Consider the following 22683-nt stretch of genomic DNA (forward strand, 5'->3'; position numbering starts at 1 on the left):
GGCAAGTGCATACATTACAAAATAACAATTCCTGCTACATTTGTTCTCTATAGATATTATTCATTACAAGCTAAAAGTGTAGACATAATTGTGCTACCGGGGGTGATTTGTGGCCAATATACCATGGCTAAGGGCTGTTCTTAGGCGCAATGCAGAGTGCCTGGATACAGCCCGTAGCTGTGGTATTTTGCCAATATACCACATACACCTGAGGTACCTTATTGCTATTATAAACTGAGTACCAATGTAATTAGACCAGTAAAAATAAATGTTTTGTCATAACTGTGGTATACAGTCTGATATACCATGGCTTTCAGCATTCATGGCACAAACCACCCAGTTTATAATTTATTATATAATCAGGTTTGAGACATGGTAAATCCATTGCCATCAAGTAACTTGGGCAGAAGTTCTCCTATATATATATCTATATATATACACAATCCTTTCCAGATATACATTACAGTGAATCAAGTGAAAACTAACAAAGCCTAGTTTCCCAGAGAACTAGCCTTGTAATCCCTGTGCAGTGATTTCCTAAATGGTTCAAATACAGATTGTTTTTTGAGCTTATTAAAGTTGGAAATAAAAAAGGTTTTTATTAACAGAATGGGTTATTTTGTCAGTACACAGACAAATCCAAAACAGTTAATAAGGGTAAAATGCCACATGTTTTATCAAGGCTTATAGCTCATAAAGAGATCTCAGACCTTCAGCAGAAATTAAGCATCCCTCATCTTTCTTCCTAAACATTTTCCCCCAAAACACTTCCATACTTATGTGTGAAAGAGGGACATTCATTTCAAAAGGTAGCAATTTCTCTACCACTGAATGACTGGTAAAGGCTAATAATTACTTGTGAACAGATGACACATTTGGGTGATATACATACGCATAGGGATAGAGTTTCAGCAGAACACATGATGAAATATGTTTCTGCTCAATGGTAACATGGGATTTATATAGACATTAAAATGCTTCGAGTATCACGGTAAAGCTGGTGTGTTTTAGTGCCTTAGCCCCTTTTAAAACAGGCTTCTGGGTTTTTGCATTGGATTTGTCTATTTCTTCTGCGATTAACAGCGGCTGAGCTGGAGCTGTGTTTGTGAGACAAGGAAGACAGTTCTCACAAAAATGTCTAAAGTCTGAACGTTTTGACTACAAACTTATGACTCCACTATGAAACTCTTGAGATAACTACAAACATGCACTGTTTTGCTCACAAGCCAAAAGAGTCGTTAGAAGGTAACGGCTCTTCTACATTGATTGGACATCCCAGAACAGTGTCTATAATACTGTGATAAGCTCACAGTTGCTGTCACAAATTCCACACAGCTGTCACTGAATAGTTGGATATTTATTTCCAACTGAGAAAACCATTTCTATACTTACAGCAATTTTATAAATTCCTTTTCTACAAGGTTTTGGCTTGCTCAACCTTGTTTTCATTGACATTTGTGAATAAAACTCATAAATGCAACTGTTCATGTCAAATTATTTTGTGTTCTACTTGTAGCCATGTGAGGCTAAATTTGAGGACGTCGCAGGCAGATAAATGAAAGTAGTGTATTTCAGGTTTTTCACCTAGGGATTGCCTGGGTCGGGTCTGATAAGGTTAAGATGAGGTCATTTTTCAATTAAGTATATTACTGAATGTCCATCCATGTTTTGCATGCTCACCAAATAATAGGTTAAAATGCATAATACATCAACCGGTTTATTATTCCTTACTGTGTTTTAGATTAACCACAATGCAACTCATTCCTCAAGAATAATCTATAATAGATTAAAGTGCAAGACTGTCTCAGAAATGTGTCATATAATGTTAAACGCACAAGCGATGTGTCAAGGAGTTGCTCCTAAAATAATATCAACTGTTATCCAGCCTTAAATGGGCAATAACAATCTTGTATGAAACAGTTATATACACTGAGTATATAAAACATTAAGAACACCTGCTCTATCCCTTACATACTGACCAGGTGAATCCAGGTTCAAGCTCTTATTGGTGTCACTTGTTAAACCCACTTCAATCAGTATAGATGAGGGGGAGGAAACAGGATTTTTAAGATGTGAGACATGGTTAGTGTATGTGTGCCATTGATGGTGGAAAAGAGAAAACATTTAAGTGCCTTTGAACATGGTATGGTGCAACTCATTATTAGGAAGGTGTTCCTAATACTTGGTATACTCAGTATAATATTGTGTAAGCAGCACAGTGCTAACATCTTAGTCGGCCAAAAATGGACTCCCAGTTGTGAATATAGAACTCCAGGTTATGCTCAGTGTCTACCTCCAATAAAAACAGCCAAAAAATAAAATATTCTAAAATAATTATAATCACAGTGCATTCAATTTAGAGGAGATTCAAACAACTGCCTAACAAGTTAAACTATTCACAATGAAGATCAGGAGAAGCAATGCGACCACATCCTACATTTTCAGTTAAACATCAGTTCTCTTTGACGATTCTTCGTCATGCCCCATTTAATATTTCAATGTAAACTCAATGTTGGTATAGTATAACAGGTCACACAGCAAAAGTCTGAACTGTATCCTAAAGTGCAGCTGCATCATTCCATTTCAGTAACAGAAAAAGGGGAAATTAAGTGTTTGCTGCAGTGATGTCATAAATAATAGTTCCTCATGTGATTGATGCAGGCCTATTCAGTTGGTTCCTCTTGGCCTTGGCTGGCTTGGCGTGTCAAGTCATAATACAGGAAGTACAGAATAGAGAGATGAACCATAGACTACTAGATGAGAAGCCTTCCAGACTTGACACATCTTGTAGTCACTCAAGACATTTCCTTGGCTTGCCAATTACACGGCTGTGGATGAGTTAAAGTTAATATAGTCTTCCTTCCTTGCACGATAAACAATGTTTCTTTCAGAGGCACAAGCGACGGTGAGTCCTTTAAACTGGTGGCATTACCATATGTGGGATTCACAGTGAGTCATTTTGATAACACCAACCCCTCCTCCAAGTCGCCTGTAGTTCATTCCACCGTAGAGTCTGGAGGACAAGAAGAAAATGAATAACAGGTTCTCTCAGGTTCAACACAAGCACTCTTAGGGTAATACATCTTAAGTAACCTCTTGCATGCAGTTACCTACCTCCATGTGTTAGCGTCAGGATCATAGACCTCTATTGTTTTAAGATATGTTGTCCCATCAAAGCCGCCCACAGCCATTAACTGACCATTTACCACCGCTAGTCCAACCTGCAAGACAGCCAATGCTCCAAACATCAACAGGTGAAAGCCAACGTTTGATTAATTTCCTATTCTTCCACACTTCATCTAGTTCATCCCAACAAAGTTGATTAAATTACCTGATTTGATCAAAAGCTCTAACACTTTGCCTGCTTACCCTAAAATAAAAGACCCAAACCAATCAAAAGTCTAATGTAAGAGATCCATGACTGACCCCACTACGTCTTGAAGTCATGGCTACAACAGGTGACCACTGGTTGGTCCTGGGGTTGTAGCGCTCGGCACTGCTCAGCTCGGTGGTGTCGTCACGACCGCCTACAGAGTAGATCATGTCCTGGTACACTGCACAGCCTAGGTGTTTCCTCCTGGTGCCCATGGGAGAGACGGTGTGCCAGCGGTTCTCTTGCGGATTGTACCTCTCCACTGTGCTCACAAAAGAGCAGCGCAAACATGCAAAGGTTAGAGCAGGGCCATATTCATTAGGGTACACTGTAGCAAAACGTAGCAAGAAAACAAAAACAAGTATTTTTTACTGGACAAGTTCAGGTGGTTCCTCCCTGTTTTAGTCAGTCTTCTTCCATTTGGTGCCTAACTAATATGATATAGATATCTGTAGGGAACTTTGTGGGCATTTATGTGATTGTAGGATCTCTTTTCTTAGGATCTCTAAAGCTTCTCATGTGACTTATAAGTGGAAATAAATAAAGTAGTATACACCCTTTTAGTGATGTGCTGACCAATGAAAGCTACTGTACTGTTTTCTAAGTAATTCATATGTACCTGTATTGAGAGGGGACGTGCCATCAGAGCCTCCCACTGCATAGAGGAACCCCCCAAGTACAGCCACGGCTACACCCAGGCGCCTGGTGCTCATCGAGGCCACGCGTGTCCATTTGTTCTCCTTGGGGTCATATCTGCAACAGATCATGCATACAGTCAGATTACTCAGAGGAGTCAGCTTTCTGTGATATTTTAGGATGCATGTAAAAATGTTTATTATAATACTTTTAGTATTGCAAGATGATTTGTCTTCACCTCAACTTGATAGAACACACTGTATAGTCACCTTTCAACAATGTTGAGACACGATACTCCATCTTGGCCCCCTACTGCGTACAGATACCCGCCCAGGACAGCCACACCCACACTGGTCCTGCACGTGCTGGTGGGAGCCACATCACTACTCCACTGATTGGTCTTGGGGTCATACCTGTTGTGGAGAGTGATTTCAGTACAGTACAGTAAGATAAGGAGGTTAAACAATGAAAGGAAGATAAGCCTCTTGATAAGATCTGGCAGGTGTTCCAATATTTACTATTTAGTGCACTACCTTGACCAGAGCACTATATACAGTAGGGGACATAGTGCCATTTGGGATGAGGCCCTATAAATAAACATTAACGAGGTGGTGACACGTGGACATTGTTTTAGAAACAGGGAAAAAAATGTTAACCTTTCCACACTGTTGAGATATGAGGACCCGTCATGGCCGCCGACAGCATAGAGAAGATCATCAAGGACACTGACCCCCACTCCACAGCGCCTCTTACTCATGGAAGCCACCATGCGCCACTCGTTGGTCTGTGGGTCATATCGCTCCACACTGGAAATGGCATCCCCACTGCACCACCCTCCAACTTCGAATATGAAAGAGAAAATAAAACACTTTGTAGGACTTTGTCTCTTCTAACCTTAACCTTTGGAATATTTTGTATATTCAATGGACAACATGTTGGCCAAACTAGGCATGACTGTTATTTTGAAATCATTTTATAAGCAGATGTGATCAGACACACGTACTGAAAGAAAGCTGTAATGTTTAACAGTTCTAAGACACTAACCTGCAAACAGCACTTCTCCACACCGGATGGGCTTCCGGGGCCGTGTTCTTGGCCCTTGCATTAGAGGTCGCTCTTGGGGCAAGAGGAGGTAGTTCTTTGCCTCATCAACCAGGTCTCTGCACTCCTCATCACTTTTGATGAGAGGGTCTGATCCCACCGTTCCCACCAGAAATTTAGGGCTCAGAAGAGGAAGACGAACATGCTGGAGGACCTACAACCAGAAAACAAATCCTGAATCAATGACTTACCAGGTGGAATAACACACTTTCGGTTTCACACTGTCGCTAGTCTTATGTCTTACATTTCCTTTTGGAATTAAAACTAAAATGTGTATAAAGTTTGAGTAATGGAAAAGAACATTCTATCTCATACTTTGAAATAATCAAGTGTTTACATAGCAGCTATCACCTGTGGCAGCTGTGGCCGGCGCTCCTGAATGCTGTACTTGACCCAGGCCATGACTGCGTTGAAAACCTGCTCTTCACTTCGCACATTCAGTTCATCGCTGGAGATAATGTCTATCAGCTGGTTGGCTGGAAGCAGCATGAACTCCTCACTCTCCATCACCTGAGGGCAAAGTAAGCTAAATTACTTCAGTCATCCTTTCATCAGTTGAAACCTGTTAAAAGCCCACAAAAAAGACAGGGGCTGTGCTCAATAGAATGATGAATGGAAAGGCAGTAAAGTTAAACCGGCAGCAGCATCTAATTGACATTTGAAAATTCTGAAAGATCAACGGCAGTTATTTCCTGAGGGTACAAATAACATGGGGATTTAAATTCATAGAAATACTAAACTGGGTGTGATTTTTTTGTTGTTGACAATGTAGAAAGGCAGTAAAAAATAAAATAAACAGATTCAAGATTGTGCCTCAGAGAGTGAGTACACAGACTCACATGTATGAAAAAGAGAGACCACCTCACCTCTTGAAAGTTGTGCTGTGTAAACTTGTCAGCTATCCTCAGCAGCTCGCGGCAGGAGTGGGTGTCAGCAAATGCACGGATACCCAGGCAATTGGAGGGGTCCAACTGACGCTTGAGAAACTCGCAGCAAGCCTCCTGAATCTCGGCCAGTTGTAACAGACAAGCGGCGGGCAGCAGCGTCTGCACGTTGCCCTCCTCTACAGTAACCTGCGAAGTGTAGGCAAAGTCAATGAGAAGCTCCATGGCCCGCTCGTCAATGTCCCGGATCACAACCTCTGTCTGCCGACTCTCAGCCAGCTCGCCTGTGAACATGGCCCTGAAGTAAGGGCTGCAGGCCGACAGGATCACCCGGTGGGCATATATCTTTTTGGCGCCAACCACCAACACGACATCACACAGTTCCCTGTGCTTGCGTAGCAGATTGATGACCTCTAACGTCTGTCGAGGGTGCTTGTCCGACACATAGGGCATGCGTGCCGGCTGGGGCACACCCTCCGGGAGCTTGTTGGGGTCACCCAGTGTGCAGCGTGCGGTGATGTCCATTCCGGTATTGTCTGGGCGTGCACTTGTACCCCTGCAGAACAGACACATAAAGCCAGAGATCAGGGATAAACATACACAATCCAACACTGATTTATCATAAAAAACAGTCACCACAAAACCTAATCAAAGTTAATAATTGGTCTTGTTGGTACTGTCAATGTTGGTATTGGTGGGAGCCAGAATCAAAGTTGACATAATACTCTAATTCCTTAGCTAAACAGACATCAGCTATGTCTGAACTAAGGACAGTTGAGGTCTATATGTGAAAGAACCAAGTACCAAGACAGAAACATCCCCTTTCAACTAGGCTATGACTTACAATGTCTATAGTGCAATCCAAGGCCTCTTCAGCTAGCATCTGTTACCCCCCGAGCAACTGCCTGAGCAATTCTTGTTGCCAAACAGTAATCAACTCTTCCAATTATAGCTCAATTTGCAGTGGCAACAGGAGACTTTCTCTGACCTCCTACACTATGTAAATGGAGCATAAGCTATTACACAGAACAAATGAGGACTGTCTTTCAAATCTAGTTTTACACGAGGTCCAAGGTACATCAATACTTACCAGCCTAAATAAGGTCTTTCTTTGATTCTACATGGATGAATTTGTCAAACCACAAAGACTCAAATTGGCCTTGAAACATGGCGCCACAGCTATTTGGGTATTGATGCAAGTGATACTGGCTACAGGCCTAGCACTCCCAGTTTCACCAACCCCTAGCTCGGTTTCTCATCTCTGTGGAGTTGGGTTGCAACGACTGTCGGTGGCGTGCACCTCAGACTACATGGAGTTGCTGTCAGTTGATAGGAGGAAACAGCCAGTGGTTGCATTTGATGAAAGTTTTATTTAAAAAGTATGGATTTCAGCAAACATTGAAAGGCAAGCAGCTACAGAAGACAAACATAGGGGCACCACAAGGGTTTAAGAAATATATTTTTTATAAGTATCGACTGACAGCGACTTGATGTAGTCGGAGGTTCAGACCAGCCACATTCGTTTCCACTCAACTCCATTGATGTGATGTACATTGTTGAGTTGAGAAAAACTTGTCTAACCAGCCCCAAGACACCTCACTGGTTTGGGGTCATTTCCAAATAATCATAGGTGAAGCATCCTACTCCACTTATATAATAGAAGCATACAGAACTCAATCCCCATTCATTTTGATTACATTTTTATACATGTTGATTTGACGATTTCCAGCAAACCTAGCCTACATAATAATAAAAAACAGCCACTCTGAAATTTCTATAATTTGCCATGAAGAAAGATTAACTAAGCGAGGACACAATTGTCATTGGATGAGCATTCATTTTTAACTGAATGAGATAAGCATTTACGCCAAACAAAAAAAGCTCAAATCATCACATACCTGCGCATTGGCTTTCCGTCCATGCACAGAAAAACAACCTTTGGTCCCACAACTTTTTGCCAACCTTTGTGAATGGAAAAACAAAGGAGGGATAAGTTCCAATGTATTATAAGGAGGGATGTTAGCCCACACAAGCCACTACTACTGTAACATACAGAGGAAAAACACACTGTGTTTCCCATATTGAGGTCACCATGATATGCAAGTAATGACTAGTTATGACAACTAGCTAGAAAAATGTGTACCCTATTCGAAATGTCTTGGTAGATAGCTGACCAGTTAACAGGCCGATAGGCTATTAGCTAGGTACTGTTGATCCAGATGAGATTGAAATCTAACTACTGTAGCTAACAAACTAGCTAGAAAAACAAGTTACTATTAGACAAAGACTCAAACTAAGCTAGGAAATAACTGACGCTTACTAGCTAGCTAATTGTTATATTTAGAGGGCTATGTAGCTAGCAGACTGCATTTAATTCTAAAAATAAATAAAAGATATCTCGCTAACATCGAATGTTAGCATTTAGCAAGCTAGCTGGCTACTCTAGCCAACTTTCAGGAAAGCAGCTAACGTTAGCTAGCCGCCTCCTTGCTAGAGCTAACGGTCTGGCTAGGTTAGCTAACCACAAATATTTTCCATGGAGAAATGCTATCGTTACAGGATCAAGAAAATATGCAGGTCGAAAACAAATACTTACCTTATATTTCCATTCGAACGTCTAGCAAAGTGACAGATCGCCAATATTTCAAAAGCTACATTGCAGAATCACAAGCTACGCTTTCTTTAGACATTTTATAAAATTACAATCGACAGGAAATGTGCATTGTTGTGTATTTCAGCGCAAGGTCCCCCCTCGGAACGATTATTGGCTGGTATTCCACTAGCACATAGTTCCGATGTGCGCATTGCACAGGAAAACACAAGAATGAGTAAATGTTTGTGGGGATTATACACTTTCCACGTATTTTTTGTGTGTATATAACGTTGCACTTTCCACACCAATCAAATGACAAAAAGACAATACAGGTAGTCATCGTTTCGTTTTCTTTTAAGGATTGGTGTTAGTAGGGAAGGAAAAAGGAGTGACCCTTGTATCCATGGAAACAATACGTGTAATTTATTTATCTAGCAAAATTACTTTGCCAACGAACCACAGCATACTACGATATACCAGAACAATGCAGTCAATTGAAGAAAATGCTGTATTTCACTATGCTTTGACTGGAGACATCGAAGGTCTACAAAAACATTTGGAAAACGAGTGCCTTTCTGGCAATGAAGAGCCACCAGAGGATTTGTTCTGGGAAAAGGATGAACTGGGTAGAAATGCACTTTTCATTGCATGTATGCTGGGAAGAAGCACCACCGTGCGGGAACTTTTGAAGCATGGAGCTCATGTTAACGAATGTACAGCAAGAGGTAGGTGTTCCAAGTTCCAACAATAGAATTGGAACTAGACTACTTGGCGCGCACACACACACACACACACACACACACACACACACACACACACACACACACACACACACACACACACACACACACACACACACTTGTTAAACATCAAAGGATCACATCTCTAGTAATAATACACAATACCATGGTCATTTTGATTTTCAAATACAGGTTATTCCCCACTGCATTGTGCAGCCCTCTGGGGCCAGCTTGAGACAGTGAAAACTTTGGTGGAACTTGGTGCCAACATGCAGGCGAAGAACTTCCGCAGGGAGAGAGCCATGGAAGTTGCCTCCCGTTATTCTAAAATGGATTGTGCAGAATATCTTACTTGGGCAGGTGAGATAGAATGAAAATATGACAGTCAGGCACTTGTATAAGCTTCTGGATGAGGCCAGTGTGTTTGTGTGTGTGTGTGTGTGCGTGTGTGAGAGAGATAGATGAGATATATGAGATGCACTTCCTTCCATAGCATGTGCTGCATGTAAAAACATAATTATTAACATCATTATTACACTCCAGAGGCTAAGCAGGACTTGCAGTCCTACATAACACATGTGAGAGACACCATTGCTGACCCAGAGAAGGTTCAAGGGAAACTCAACAAGGAGGATAAGGTAACACAATTACATTAACTCAATAAACTATTATACTCCCAGTAGACATCTCCCTCTCTTGTCCTTTTTACAACTTTTTTTTCTCTCTACCTAGATCATATGTACAAACACCTGCTCAGTAAAGTCGGATTGGATCCAGAATGCCAAGAACCCATCTATCCAAGACTTCATTGAGCAGAGGAGACATCTTGAGGACATTATTATCCCCATTCTGTCCAAGCTCACGACTCAACGTGAGTATGACTATCAAATGATTTTGTGCAGGATCGTAATTCAAGTCTATCTCATTTGTTTATTGTCCTTATCTACACAGCACATTATGCATCCTGGATGTGTTATATTGGAAACCTATTCTACCCACTTTGACATTGTGTGGATGTATACTGACTGAATATCTATGACTTGAGAGTGATGCATTTTTATTTCTATTTGCAGCTGAAGTCACAGTTAAAGCAAGCAAAAACTGAAGATAATCAATGTGTCACAATCAAATATGGGTCCAGAGAAGGTCTAAAATGGTTTAACTGACCAAAGTGGAATTTGTCAACCATTGCATGTACTATCAAAATATTTTAAATAATAAAATATCAGAACCACCATAATTTATCATGTGTGCATTGTCTTTGCAAGTTAACAGATGACTGGGGTTATGATTTTGAGGTGGAATTCTCAACAGACTATACTTACCACAGTGGGGAGACATAGTACACAGTTTGGTGTTGTGAGAAGTCTGAGTGAAAAGACATAAACCAATGGTTTATATACATAGTTGATATAAGCATGTATAAGACATGCTGAAAGTAGTATGTAATCTATTGATGATATACATGATAAAACTAGCAATAACATAATTGAGGTATGGTAGTTTAATTCACTCACTTGAAGACAACTTTGTATATTTTAAATGGTATTCAAATAAGACAATTAGCTAGGTATCAATTCAATGTATCAAATAGAAAATTAGTTGCTGCACCATTATGTTTTTATTAGTGAAATAGTATATTAAATTGCAGCCTACATCAGACCTATATTTGCAATGTTAATACAATTCAAGTGTGTCCCATTGCTGGAGTCTGTATTTCAAAGATTTCTAATAATTTACAAAAAAAATCTGTTCATAATAATATGCACATCATAGACGCTTCTAAATAATTGTTCTTACTCTTGTTCATGTGGAATCTGACACAGCAGGGCACACCCCTTTGCCTTGAACCCATGCGTAAACGATTGGCTCTGTGATCCTCTGCTCTCTCCTGGATCCCAATAATCTTGCACTGGCATGCGATAGAAGTGGAAATTTGGGTTTGGATAATACATGTGACCCCCATGGAAGAGGGAAGAGAAACCTAACCTCGTGAGTACCGGTTCCTGTATTCAAGAATGGGCGAATCAGTGACGTCACGGATACACAAACTTATTTGGCTACATACACATTTGCTTGGAATAACAAGGGGATAGTACTAGACGTTCGGGACTTTTTCTGCGCGTGGTCCTGTTGGAGCAGCACTCTACCTCTGATCGCTGGGTAAGGAGGATATGGGAACAAGACCGTTGGCGACAATGTCAACAGTGTAGCTAAAAACTGTTATTGTTACCACTAGACTGCAATACAATGTTGATTGCTAGCCCGCAGTAAGTAGTATGAAAGAAAAAATGATGGTAGGGTTTTCGTCTAACTAGCTGGAACGCTAGTTTATACCAAACAATGAAATAGCTAGCGCGAGCTAGTAAACGCGAGAAAACTTAGCCCGGTTAAACTGTAATGTTTTGACATAAAGCTAACTCACCAGCAGTTAAATTAAGTAGCTAACGTCATTGCTTCCTTTTGATGATTAACGTTACGTCGTGGACTTTCCGATTTGGACACAGTTTCTACTTGGAAGTTATTGGAAAGGTGATTCTAGTATGCAGACCGACTTAGTCACAGGCGACGTGGATTCTCTTCATGGTGGACTTCTTTCCTTGGATCCATTGGTGGACCGAATCCTGCGGGATTCTTTATGTCAGCAACAAGGATGGGTGCGCGTATATGGTAAGATGGACAGCCAATTTTCAAAGCTTTTTCTCTAACTGCATTGTGCACTGAGGTGAGTAGTGTTCTGTGCATTTTGACATCTAAAAATCCTATTCCAACATTGCCATAATAACATCAGTGTCGAGATTGGAAAAAATGGCACATGGCTTAAGGGAACAAGCATCTACTTCTCAGTAACCATATACATAATTTACCCCATATATAATAGAACACCATTGGTTGTCCCTATTGTGCGATTATGTACATTGGCTTTGCTCGATCATGCCAAAATCACAGTAAGTATAATTTGAGTATTTGCCATTGCACTGGTACATATTTGCCACCCAACAGAAGGATATCCAACTTCCTACTTTATTTCATATTTGTTTAAGGTGAGTCATGATGGAGAGATTGAATTACATATTTTTGTCAAGTGGCTAGAACACACAAAAGGCTCTTTAAGAATTCCATGTGCATCACATGTCCAAAAAATGAAATATGGCAACATCCAAAGATGAATGAAGGTCATTTCTTTCTTTCTATTCATATGAAATCATAGGTCTGAGCAGTAGCCTAATATCCAATACTTTGCATGCTTATTTCCAAAGCCCCATCATGGACTACACACAGAACATACAGAAAAAGCAGTTAATTAAACATTGACACGTCTATATTATCAGGGGACAATTCACGCCACTACCACCAGTAGTGGAGGATTTTCAGGCACCTTATTATGTATCTACATGAATAAGTTAGATCCTATTGTTGGGGCTGGATGATGAGTAGTAGGAATTGTGAAGGTGATGGATGTGAGTTTTGACCCTCTGAAAATGACGTTCCTCACTAGTGAACATGTAGCGAATAGGATTGCAGCATTACCGCCACTATGCAATATGGTTGTGACTTGTGATCAGAGGAAGATGAGCGCATAATGTAATTGCTGGCCTGATTAATTGCAATGCTATTTATTGATTACTTGTCTTTACATCCAGGCGGGGTTTGATCTAAGAATTGCGAGCTACATTTGAACTGATGTACCTTTGTAGCCTACATCCCGTGGTCTTGTTTACATAAACATTTGTCATTTAGCAGACGCTCTTATCCAGAGCGACTTACAGTAGTGAGTGGATACATTTTCATTTTTACTGGTTCCCCGTGGAAATCAAACCCAGAACCCTGGCATTGCAAATGCAATGCCCTACCAACTGAGCCACACAGGACCAATAGGCAGGGACTGTTGTCATGGTAGCTCACTCACTTTGATGAATAGAAAGGGATGCTCAATAATATTGTGCTTACACAAAATATCCTTTGCTTTCCGCTACTGTATTTTCTTCAATGTTTTTATAGTTTTTTGATAAGCTTGGATTCCATTCTGTGTCTTTTTCTGCTGATGTTTACATCCATAAATTATTTTTCACAATTAGTCGAGGCCTGCATTGGCTTTGCATTTCCTTGGTCATGATATAAGCTACCTAGAGCTACTTTGGGTAATTGAACTGTAATGACATGTATAGACTGGATTGATTTCTAAGGTTTTTCCTGCTCCTCTCTCAAATTATTATTGAAGGGTCATTCCACCTCAAAAAGCCCAAGAAAGGGGATTTCGACACCCACCATCTCAGATTGCCCTGATATTGTTTCTGTTGTTAGGAACAGATAACATTAGCGTTCCTGCAACATTATTATTATTGTTATTATATATTTTTCTCACCTTTATTTTACCAGGTAAGCTAGTTGAGAACAAGTTCTCATTTACAACTGCGACCTGGCCAAGATAAGCAAAGCAGTGCGACACAAACAACAACACAGAGTTACACATGGAATAAACAAACATACAGTCAATAACACAATATAAAAAGTATATATACAGTGTGTGCAAATGAGGTAAGATTTTACTGAAATATAATTTGATCTCGGAGAAATTTAGATAATCGATTGCAAATGTACCATTTTAATTGATAGGATTCATGTAATATTCAATAAATATAGTACCAAACATCTGATTTGGACCAATTTTTTTTTTTCTAGCGATGAGTTAGACATGAGGAATCCAAAGAAATTGTCAAAAGCCCCCACATGGATACACCCCACACCAATCCCACCCAACAATGACTATAGAGTATCAGTTCTCTGTCTGACAAGTAGTATGGAGCTGTGGCACGGGAGTATTGTTTCTTCATCCTACATGATGTATTCCCAGTGATTTTTGTGATTAAAAAAATAAAAAATAAAAATAATTTTAAAAAATCTTCCTGTTCAGATAAAGGAGTCATTGAAGTTAGGTTTATGTCCCATCCTACATCCTGAAATTACCAGGTTTTGACCACTAGATGGAGCTGTTCCAGGTTACAAAAGGACATTTTGGTTTCCTTACCCTGTATTCAGTCTATTGACAAGGTTGACAGAAATCCATGCTTTGGTTTTGTTGTCCACTGTTTCGAATGCTAACTTTCTAGTATTTGTGGCACAAATCTAATGCCAGTCAATGGTACCTATATTAGCATTTTCACACTTTATGTCCAAATCACCCTAAAGTATGAAACAATTGATTGTGTAACTCAATGATGATTTGGATATGAAGTGTGAAAATGCTAATAAAGGAGCCATTGACTTGCATTGGATTTGTGTAACAAATGCAAAAAATTGAAGTGGTCAGGTAAACAAACCAAAGCATGGGTTGCTGTCATACATTGTCCATAAACTGCTTACAGGCTAAGGAAACCAATATATAGAAAAATATACTACCTAATAGCAGGAACATCGCCATCTAGTGGTTTGAACCGGTTTCATCAGAATGTAGGATGGGACATAAACCTAACAACTTTAATGACTAATTTCCATGAATAGGGGAGAAAAACGTCACCAAATTCACTAAGAATACATTACATAGAATGAAGAAACAATACGCTGAACCGCAGATCCATACAATTTGTCAAACATAAAGAACTGTATGCTCATTGGTGTGGGGGGTCCGTGGGTGGCTTTTTGGCATGTCTTACTTATTGTTAGAAAAAAATTGGTCCAAATCGGATGTTAGTGTAACAGTTTAGCTTCCGTCCCTCTCCTCGCCCCTACCTGGGCTCGAACCAGGGACCCTCTGCACACATCGCAACAGCCAGCCTCGAAGCATCGTTACCCATCGCTCCACAAAAGCCGCACCCTTGCAGAGCAAGGGGAACAACTACTTCAAGGTCTCAGAGCGAGTGACGTCACCGATTGAAACGCTATTAGCGCGCACCCCGCTAACTAGCTAGCCATTTCACATCGGTTACATTAGGTAGTATATTTATTGATTACTATAAATTAAAATGCCCAATTTGAGTGCAATCAATTAGCTTAATTTCTCAGAGATAAAATTATATTTAAACAAAATAATGTTGCAGGAATGATAATCTTATCTTTTTCTAATTACAGAAATGATTTTAGAACAATCTGAGATGGTGGGTGTCATGGTAATGAAATGGAACGACCCTGAACCTTTAAAGGACAGGAGTGATACATTGGAGAACAGAAGCATAATGATGTTGTTGACAGTGTCAGGTTAATATGCTGCCTACTTGAAGAATGACTGGAAGAGAGCTTTTTCTTTATGAAAATTGAATATTTTGACCTCAGCACAGTTATGTTTTCAATGGATGTAGTTGTTCTTGAGGGAATCCTGGGAATGTTCTACCAGTCCTATTTTTAGTTTTATTTGTTAATATCCTGGGAAAGAAACTTGATGTTAAGGGGTCAGTTAACAACATGTTCAGTAATCCATGAATAGGCCAAGATAATGTGTCGATATGATTTTCAGTGGCTAGGATGAGTCAGTGATAACATCAGATACCTCAATGACTCAAACAACATTGGGTTGTTGTCTGAGAAATTACAGGCTTTAATAATTTTAATCTTGGCTTTAAAAAAGACTGGTTGATGTTTATTGTCATGAGTCTTGTTCTGGAGGCAGAACTGAGCGATTTTTTTTCTTCTCCTTAGGCCAGCAGCAAAGTCAAAATTGGCTATATTGTAAAAATTTATGAAATCAAAAATTAGACTGTCTTAATTTAAGGCGTTAGGGTTAGCAGTGTGGTTAAGGTTAGGTTTAAAATCTGAATGTATGACTGTGTGGCTGTGCTAGCTAGTGACCCCTGCAGAGCTACCTCAAGAACAAGATTCATGACCAAAAAATGCTAACCTGCTTGAAAAGTGACATATTTCAAATTGAAAGTTGGGCTGTGATGGTTTTGGAATTTGAGGTTACGGCCAAGCCATTGTACATTGGCCAGGCCAATGTACACGGCCACAAACAACCGGTGTGGGGAGGATTGGCGCAGATCAGACTCAAAAGAAACATGGCTTTTCTCTGCAACTTCACTATTACCATTAGACTGAAAATATGAGGATATATGCTATGCATCCTATAGGATGAATCATTTAAGGAGCTTGGCTATGTTTCATTTAGTTGTACCCCATTTAATAAGAGAGGAAATTGGCATCTGTTGTTATTCCTCACACATATGCTGACCTTGCAACAAGACACTTTTTTTTTGTCTGATTAGAGTCCAGACAGGCTATTCCTATTTTAGGAAACTTTCTGAATGGACATAGAGAATTTGTGAGCGCATACGTGCACACCCACCTACTTAAAAGGACCAATCAAGCAGATGTATTTTTTTTTTTGCCTTTTACATTTGCCTATAGCACAGGTTGTCGCCTAGATTCATTTTAGGAGGCCTATAATATGTAGTCTATTATATAGGCTATACGAATGATGCGTTTTAATATATTAATTATCTTCTAACTGACACATCTCTCTGCCTTCTTCAGTGTTCCCCTCATGCATCTCCACTGGCCAATCTATTCCCCCTCTCTCTAGCTCTTGAATGAGTAGCCTATACATACAGTACCAGTCAAAAGTTTGGACACACCTACTCATTCAAGGGTTTTTCTTTATTTGTACTATTTTCTACATTGTAGAATAATAGTGAATACATCAAAACTGTGAAATAGCACATGGAATCATGTAACCAAAAAAGTGTTAAACAAATCCAAATGTATGTTTTATATTTGAGATTCTTCAAAGTAGCCACCCTTTGCCTTGATGACAGCGTTGCACACTCTTGGCATTCTTTCAACCAGTTTCATGAGGTCGTCACCTGGAATGCATTTCATGAATTTCTTCCACTTAATGCGTTTGAGCCAATCAGTTGCGTTGTGACAAGGTAGGGGTAGTATACAGAAGACAGCCCTATTTGGAAAAGGACCATGTCCATATTATGGCAAGAACAGCTCAAATAAGCAAAGTGGAATGACAGTCCATCATTACTTTAAGACATGAAGGTCAATCAATGTGGAAAATTTCAAGAACTTTGAAATCGCAAAAACCAGCTAGCGCTATGATGAAACTGGCTCTCATGAGGACTGCCACAGGAAAAGATGAATGGAATATCTACATAGGCGTACAGAGGCGCGTTATCAGCAACCATCACTCCTGTGTTCCAATAGCACTTTGTGTTAGCTAATCCAAGTTTATCCTTTTAAAAGGTTAATTGATCATTAGAAAACCATTTTGCAATTATGTTAGCACATCTGAAAACTGTTCTGATTTTAAAGAAGCAATTCTTTAGACTAGTTGAGTGTCTGGAGCATCTGGAGCATTTGTGGGTTTGATTACAGCCTCAACAATTAGTTATCATTGTTTGAGTTTACAATGGAGCCCCTAGTTCCACTCATTATACCCCTATCTCCTTTGTCCCACCTCCCACGCATGCATGCGGTGACCTCACCCATTATAACCAGCTTATCCAGAGATACAATCTCTCTTATCATCAGTCAGTGCCTGGGCTTACCTCTGCTGTACCCGCACCCCACCACACCCCTGTCTGCACATTATGCCCTGAATCTATTCTACCACGCCCAGAAATCTGCTCCTTTTATTCTTTGTCCCCAAAGCTCGAGGCGACCAGTTTTGATAGACTTTACCTGTACCCTCATCCTACTCCTCCTCTGTTCCTAGGGTGATGTGGAGGTAAACCCAGGCCCTGCATGTCCCCAGGCACTCTCATTTGTTGACTTCTGTGATTGGAAAAACCTTGGTTTCATGCATGTCAATATCAGAAGCCTCCTCCCTAAGTTTGTTTTACTCACTGCTTTAGCACACTCCGCCAACCCTGACGTTCTTGCCGTGTCTGAATCCTGGCTTAGGAAGGCCACCAACAATTCTGAGATTTCCGTACCCAGCTACAACATTTTCCGTCAAGATAGAACTGCCAAAGGGGGAGGAGTATGACAGAACTTTGCAGGCTTACTTTCCATGTCTATACCCAAACAGTTTGAACTTCTAACTTTAAAAAATTAACCTCTCCAGAAATAAGTCTCTCACTGTTGCCGCCTGCTATCGACCCCCCCTCCGCTCCCCAGCTGTGCCCGGACACCATTTGTGAATTGATCACCCCCCCCATCTAGCTTCAGAGTTCGTTCTGTTAGGTGACCTAAAGTGGGATATGCTTAACACCCCGGCAGTCCTACAATCTAAGCTAGAGGCCCTCAATCTCACACAAATCATCAAGGAACCCACCAGGTACAACCCTAAATCCGTAAACATGTAAACATGGGCACCCTCACAGACATTATCCTGACCAACTTGCTGTCCAAATACACATCCGCTGTTTTCAATCAGGATCTCAGCGATCACTGCCTCATTGCCTGTATCCGCTATGGGTCCGCGGTCAAATGACCATCCCTCTACACTGTCAAACGCTCCCTATAACACTTCTGCGAGCAGGCCTTTCTAATCGACCTGGCCCGGGTATCCTGGAAGGATATTGACCTCATCCCGTCGGTCGAGGATGCCTGGTCATTCTTTAAAAGTAATTTCCTCACCATCTTAGATAAGCATGCCCCGTTCAAAAAATGCAGAACTAAGAACAGATATAGCCCTTGGTTCACTCCAGACCTCACTGCCCTTGACCAGCACAAAAACATCCTGTGGCGGACTGGAATAGCATCGAATAGTCCCCACGATATGCAACTGTTCAGGGAAGTCAGGAAAGCAAAGGCTAGCTTTTTCAAGCAGAAATTCGCATCCTGTAGCTCTAACTCTAAAAGGTTTTGGGACACTGTAAATTCCATGGAGAATAAGAGCACCTCCTCCCAGCTGCCCACTGCACTGAGGCTAGGTAACACGGTCACCACTGATAAATCCATGATGATCGAAAATTTCAATAAGCATTTCTCAACGGCTGGCCAAAGCCTTCCTCCTGGCTACTCCAACCCCGGCCAACAGCTCTGCCTCCCCCGCAGCTACTTGCCCAAGCCTCCCCAGCTTCTCCTTCACCCAAATCCAGACAGCAGATGTTCTGAAAGAGCTGCAAAACCTGGACCCGTACAAATCAGCTGGGCTAGACAATCTGGACCCTCTCTTTCTAGAACTATCTGCCGCCATTGTTGCAACCCCTATTACCAGCCTGTTCAACCTCTCTCTCATATTGTCCGAGATCCCTAAAGATTGGAAAGCTGCCGCAGTCATCCCCCTCTTGAAAGGGTGTGACTCCCTAGACCCAAAATGTTACAGACCTATATCCATCCTGCCCTGCCCTACCTATCTAAAGTCTTCGAAAGCCAAGTTAATATACAGATCACTGACCATTTCAAATCCCACTGCACCTTCTCCGCTGTGCAATCCGGTTTTTGAGCTGGTCACAGGTGCACCTCAGCCATGCTCAAAGTACTAAACAATATCATAACCGCCATCGATAAAAGACAGTACTGTGCAGCCGTCTTCATCGACCTGGCCAAGGCTTTTGACTCTGTCAGTCACCGTATTCTGATCGGCAGACTCAATAGCCTTGGTTTTTTTAATGACTGCCTCGCCTGGTTCACAAACTACTTTTCCGATAGAGTTCAGTGTGTCAAATCGGAGGGCATGTTGTCCGGACCTCTGGCTGTCTCTATGGGGGTACCACAGGGTTCAATTCTCGGGCCGACTCTTTTCTCTGTATATATCAATGATGTCGCTCTTGCTGCGGGAGATTCCCTGATCCACCTCTACGCAGACGACACCATTCTGTATACATCTGGCCCTTCCTTGGACACTGTGCTAACTAACCTCCAAATGTCATACAACACTCCTTCCGTGGCCTCCAACTGCTCTTAAACGCTAGTAAAACCAAATGCATGCTTTTCAACCGTTCGCTGCCCGCACCCACCCGCCCGACTAGCATCATCACCCTGGACGGTTCCAACCTAGAATATGTGCACAACTATAAATACCTAGGTGTCTGGCTAGACCTGTAAACTCTCCTTACAGACTCATATTAAACATCTCCAATCCAAAATCAAATCTAGAATCGGCTTTCTATTTCGCAACAAAGCCTCCTTCACTCACGCCGCAAAACTTACCCTAGTAAAACTGACTATCCTACCGATCCTCGACTTCGGCGACGTCATCTACAAAATAGCTTCCAACACTCTACTCAGCATACTGGATGCAGTCTATCACAGTGCCATCCGTTTTGTTACCAAATCACCTTATACCACCCACCACTGCGACCTGTATGCTCTAGTCGGCTGGCCCTCGCTACATATTCGTCGCCAGACCCATTGGCTCCAGGTGATCTATAAGTCTATGCTAGGTAAAGCTCAGCCTTATCTCAGTTCACTGGTCACGATAACAACACCTACCCGTAGCACACGTTCCAGCAGGTATATCTCACTGATCATCCCCATTGCCAACACCTCGTTTGGCTGCCTTTCCTTCCAGTTCTCTGCTGCCAGTGACTGGAACGAATTGCAAAAATTGCTAAAGTTGGAGACTTATTTCCTTCACCAACTTTAAACATCAACTATCTGAGCAGCTAACCGATCACTACAGCTATACATAGTCCATCTGTAAATAGCCCACCCAATCTACCTACCTCATCCCCATACTGTTTTTATTTGATGTACTTTTCTGCTCTTTTGCACACCAGTATCTCTACTTGCACATCATCATCTGCTCATTTATCACTCCAGTGTTAATCTGCTAAATTGTAATTATTAGCTCCTATGGCCTATTTATTGCCTACCTCCTCATGCCTTTTGCAAACACTGTATATAGACTTTTTCCTACTGTGTCATTGACTGTTATTGTGTTATTGGCTTGTTTATTGTTTTCTCCATGTGTAACTCTGTTGTCTGTGTCTTGCTTTATCTGCTTTGTCTGCTTTGCTTTATCTTGGCCAGGTCGCAGTTGCAAATGAGAACTTGAGAACTTGTTCTCAACTAGCTTACCTGGTTAAATAAAGGTGAAATAAATAAAAAACAGCCTCAACATGGCCAGAAACAAAGGACTTTCTTCTGAAACTCGTCAGTCTGTTCTTGTTCTGAGAAATGAAGGCTACTCCATGCGAGAAATTGCCAAGAAACTGAAGATCTCGTACAACTCTGTACTGGGGCGGCAGGTAGCCTAGTGGTTAGAGCATTGGACTAGTAACCGAAAGGTTGCAAGATCGAATCCCCGAGCTGACAAGGTAAAAATCTGTCGTTCTGCCCCTGAACAAGGCAGTTAAACCACTGTTCCTAGGCCAGTTAAACCACTGTTCCTAGGCCTTCATTAAAAATAAGAATTTCTTCTTAATTTACTTGCGTAGTTAAATAAAGGTATAAAATAAAACTCCCTTCACAGAACAGCGCTAACTGTCTCTAACCAGACTAGAAAGAGGAGTGGGAGGCCCTGGTGCACAACTGAGCAAGAAGACAAGTACATTAGTGTCTAGTTTGAGAAACAGACGCCTCACAAGTCCTCAACTGGCAGCTTCATTAAATAGTACCCACAAAACACCAGTCTCAACATCAGCAGTGAAGAGATGAGTCTGGGATGCTGGCCTTCTTGACAGAGTTGCAAAGAGAAAGCCATATCTCTGACTGGCCAATAAAAATAAAAGATAGGCAAAATAGCACAAACTGGACAGATTGGAAAAAAGTGTTGTGGACAGGCTAATCTAAGTTTGAGGTGTTTGGATCCCAAAGAACATTCGTGGGATGCATAACAAATGAAAAGATGTTGGAGGAATGCTTGACGCCATCTGTCATGATGGAGGCAATGTGATGGTCTGGGGGTGCTTTGGGGGTGGTAAAGTGGGATAATTGTACAGGGTAAAAGGTATCTTGAAGAAGGAAGACTATCACTCCATTTTGCAACGCCAAGCCATACCCTGTGGAATGCGCTTAATTAGAGGCAATTTCCTCCTACAACAGGACTATGACCCAAAGCACAGCTACAAACTATGCAATAACTTTTTTGGGAAGAACAGTCAGCTGGTATTCTGTCTGTAATGGCGTAGCCAGCACAGTCACTGGATCTCAACCCTATTGAGCTGTTGTGGGAGCAGCTTGACCGTATGGGAAGTAAGAAGTGCCCATCAAGCCAATCCAATTTGTGGGAGGTGCTTCAGGAAGCATGGGGTGAAATCTCTTCAGATTACTTCAACAAATTGACAACTAGAATGCCAAATGTCTGCAAGGCTGTAATTGCTGCAAATGGAAGATTCTTTGACGAAAGCCAAGTTTGAAGGACACAATAATTATTTCAATTAAAAATCATTATTTATAACCTTGTCAACATCTTGACTATATTTCCTATTCATTTTGCTACTCATTTTATGTATGTTTCATGGAAAACAAGGACATTTCTAAGTGACCCCAAACCTTTGAACTGTAGTGTATTTTGACATTTATTTC

General features: G+C 41.1%; 3 protein-coding genes across 5 annotated transcripts in view; 2 read left to right on the forward strand and 1 right to left on the reverse strand.

The window, feature by feature from the left end:
- Positions 1-573: 573 nt before the first annotated feature.
- LOC112226959 (kelch-like family member 20) lies at positions 574-8755 on the reverse strand. Its single transcript, XM_024391666.2, has 11 exons — positions 8591-8755; positions 7893-7956; positions 5977-6550; positions 5462-5620; positions 5054-5264; positions 4666-4849; positions 4279-4422; positions 3993-4126; positions 3427-3635; positions 3115-3221; positions 574-3013 (listed from the first exon to the last, which is right to left on the reverse strand). The coding sequence occupies exons 2-11, from the start codon at positions 7913-7915 to the stop codon at positions 2929-2931; spliced, it is 1830 nt and encodes a 609-aa protein (XP_024247434.1). The 5' UTR covers positions 7916-7956; positions 8591-8755; the 3' UTR covers positions 574-2928.
- Positions 8756-8817: 62 nt separating this feature from the next.
- On the forward strand, positions 8818-10581 carry ankrd45 (ankyrin repeat domain 45). Its single transcript, XM_024390841.2, has 5 exons — positions 8818-9312; positions 9520-9687; positions 9871-9965; positions 10060-10198; positions 10401-10581. The coding sequence occupies exons 1-5, from the start codon at positions 8991-8993 to the stop codon at positions 10430-10432; spliced, it is 756 nt and encodes a 251-aa protein (XP_024246609.1). The 5' UTR covers positions 8818-8990; the 3' UTR covers positions 10433-10581.
- A 647-nt stretch (positions 10582-11228) lies between these two features.
- LOC112226961 (ras GTPase-activating protein nGAP) overlaps positions 11229-22683 on the forward strand; it is a 94056-nt gene continuing 82601 nt past the window's right edge. Inside the window, exons 1-2 of one of the 3 annotated variants that reach the window (XM_024391674.2) lie at positions 11229-11490; positions 11835-11997. In XM_024391674.2, the coding sequence (XP_024247442.1) occupies positions 11871-11997 (127 nt within the window). In that variant the 5' untranslated portion in view covers positions 11229-11490; positions 11835-11870. Of the gene's footprint in view, positions 11998-22683 lie in introns of all 3 variants that reach the window. The other 2 variants (XM_024391673.2, XM_024391677.2) reach the window with 2 other exon arrangements.

The sequence above is a fragment of the Oncorhynchus tshawytscha genome, linkage group LG28 (genome assembly GCF_018296145.1).
Source record: "Oncorhynchus tshawytscha isolate Ot180627B linkage group LG28, Otsh_v2.0, whole genome shotgun sequence".
Classification (NCBI taxonomy): Eukaryota; Metazoa; Chordata; class Actinopteri; order Salmoniformes; family Salmonidae; genus Oncorhynchus; species Oncorhynchus tshawytscha.

Coding starts and splice junctions, on each gene's coding strand:
- LOC112226959 (XM_024391666.2), bottom strand. CDS start 7,915: ATGGACGGAAAGCCAATGCGCAG. Junction 5,265..5,461: donor GCCGGCCACAGCTGCCACAG/GTGATAGCTGCT, acceptor TTCTGGTTGTAG/GTCCTCCAGCATGTTCGTCT. Junction 4,423..4,665: donor TATCTCAACAGTGTGGAAAG/GTTAACATTTTT, acceptor TCTCCACAACAG/GTATGACCCCAAGACCAATC.
- ankrd45 (XM_024390841.2), top strand. CDS start 8,991: ATGGAAACAATACGTGTAATTTATTTATCTAGCAAAATTACTTTGCCA. Junction 9,313..9,519: donor TAACGAATGTACAGCAAGAG/GTAGGTGTTCCA, acceptor TTTCAAATACAG/GTTATTCCCCACTGCATTGT. Junction 9,966..10,059: donor AACTCAACAAGGAGGATAAG/GTAACACAATTA, acceptor CTCTCTACCTAG/ATCATATGTACAAACACCTG.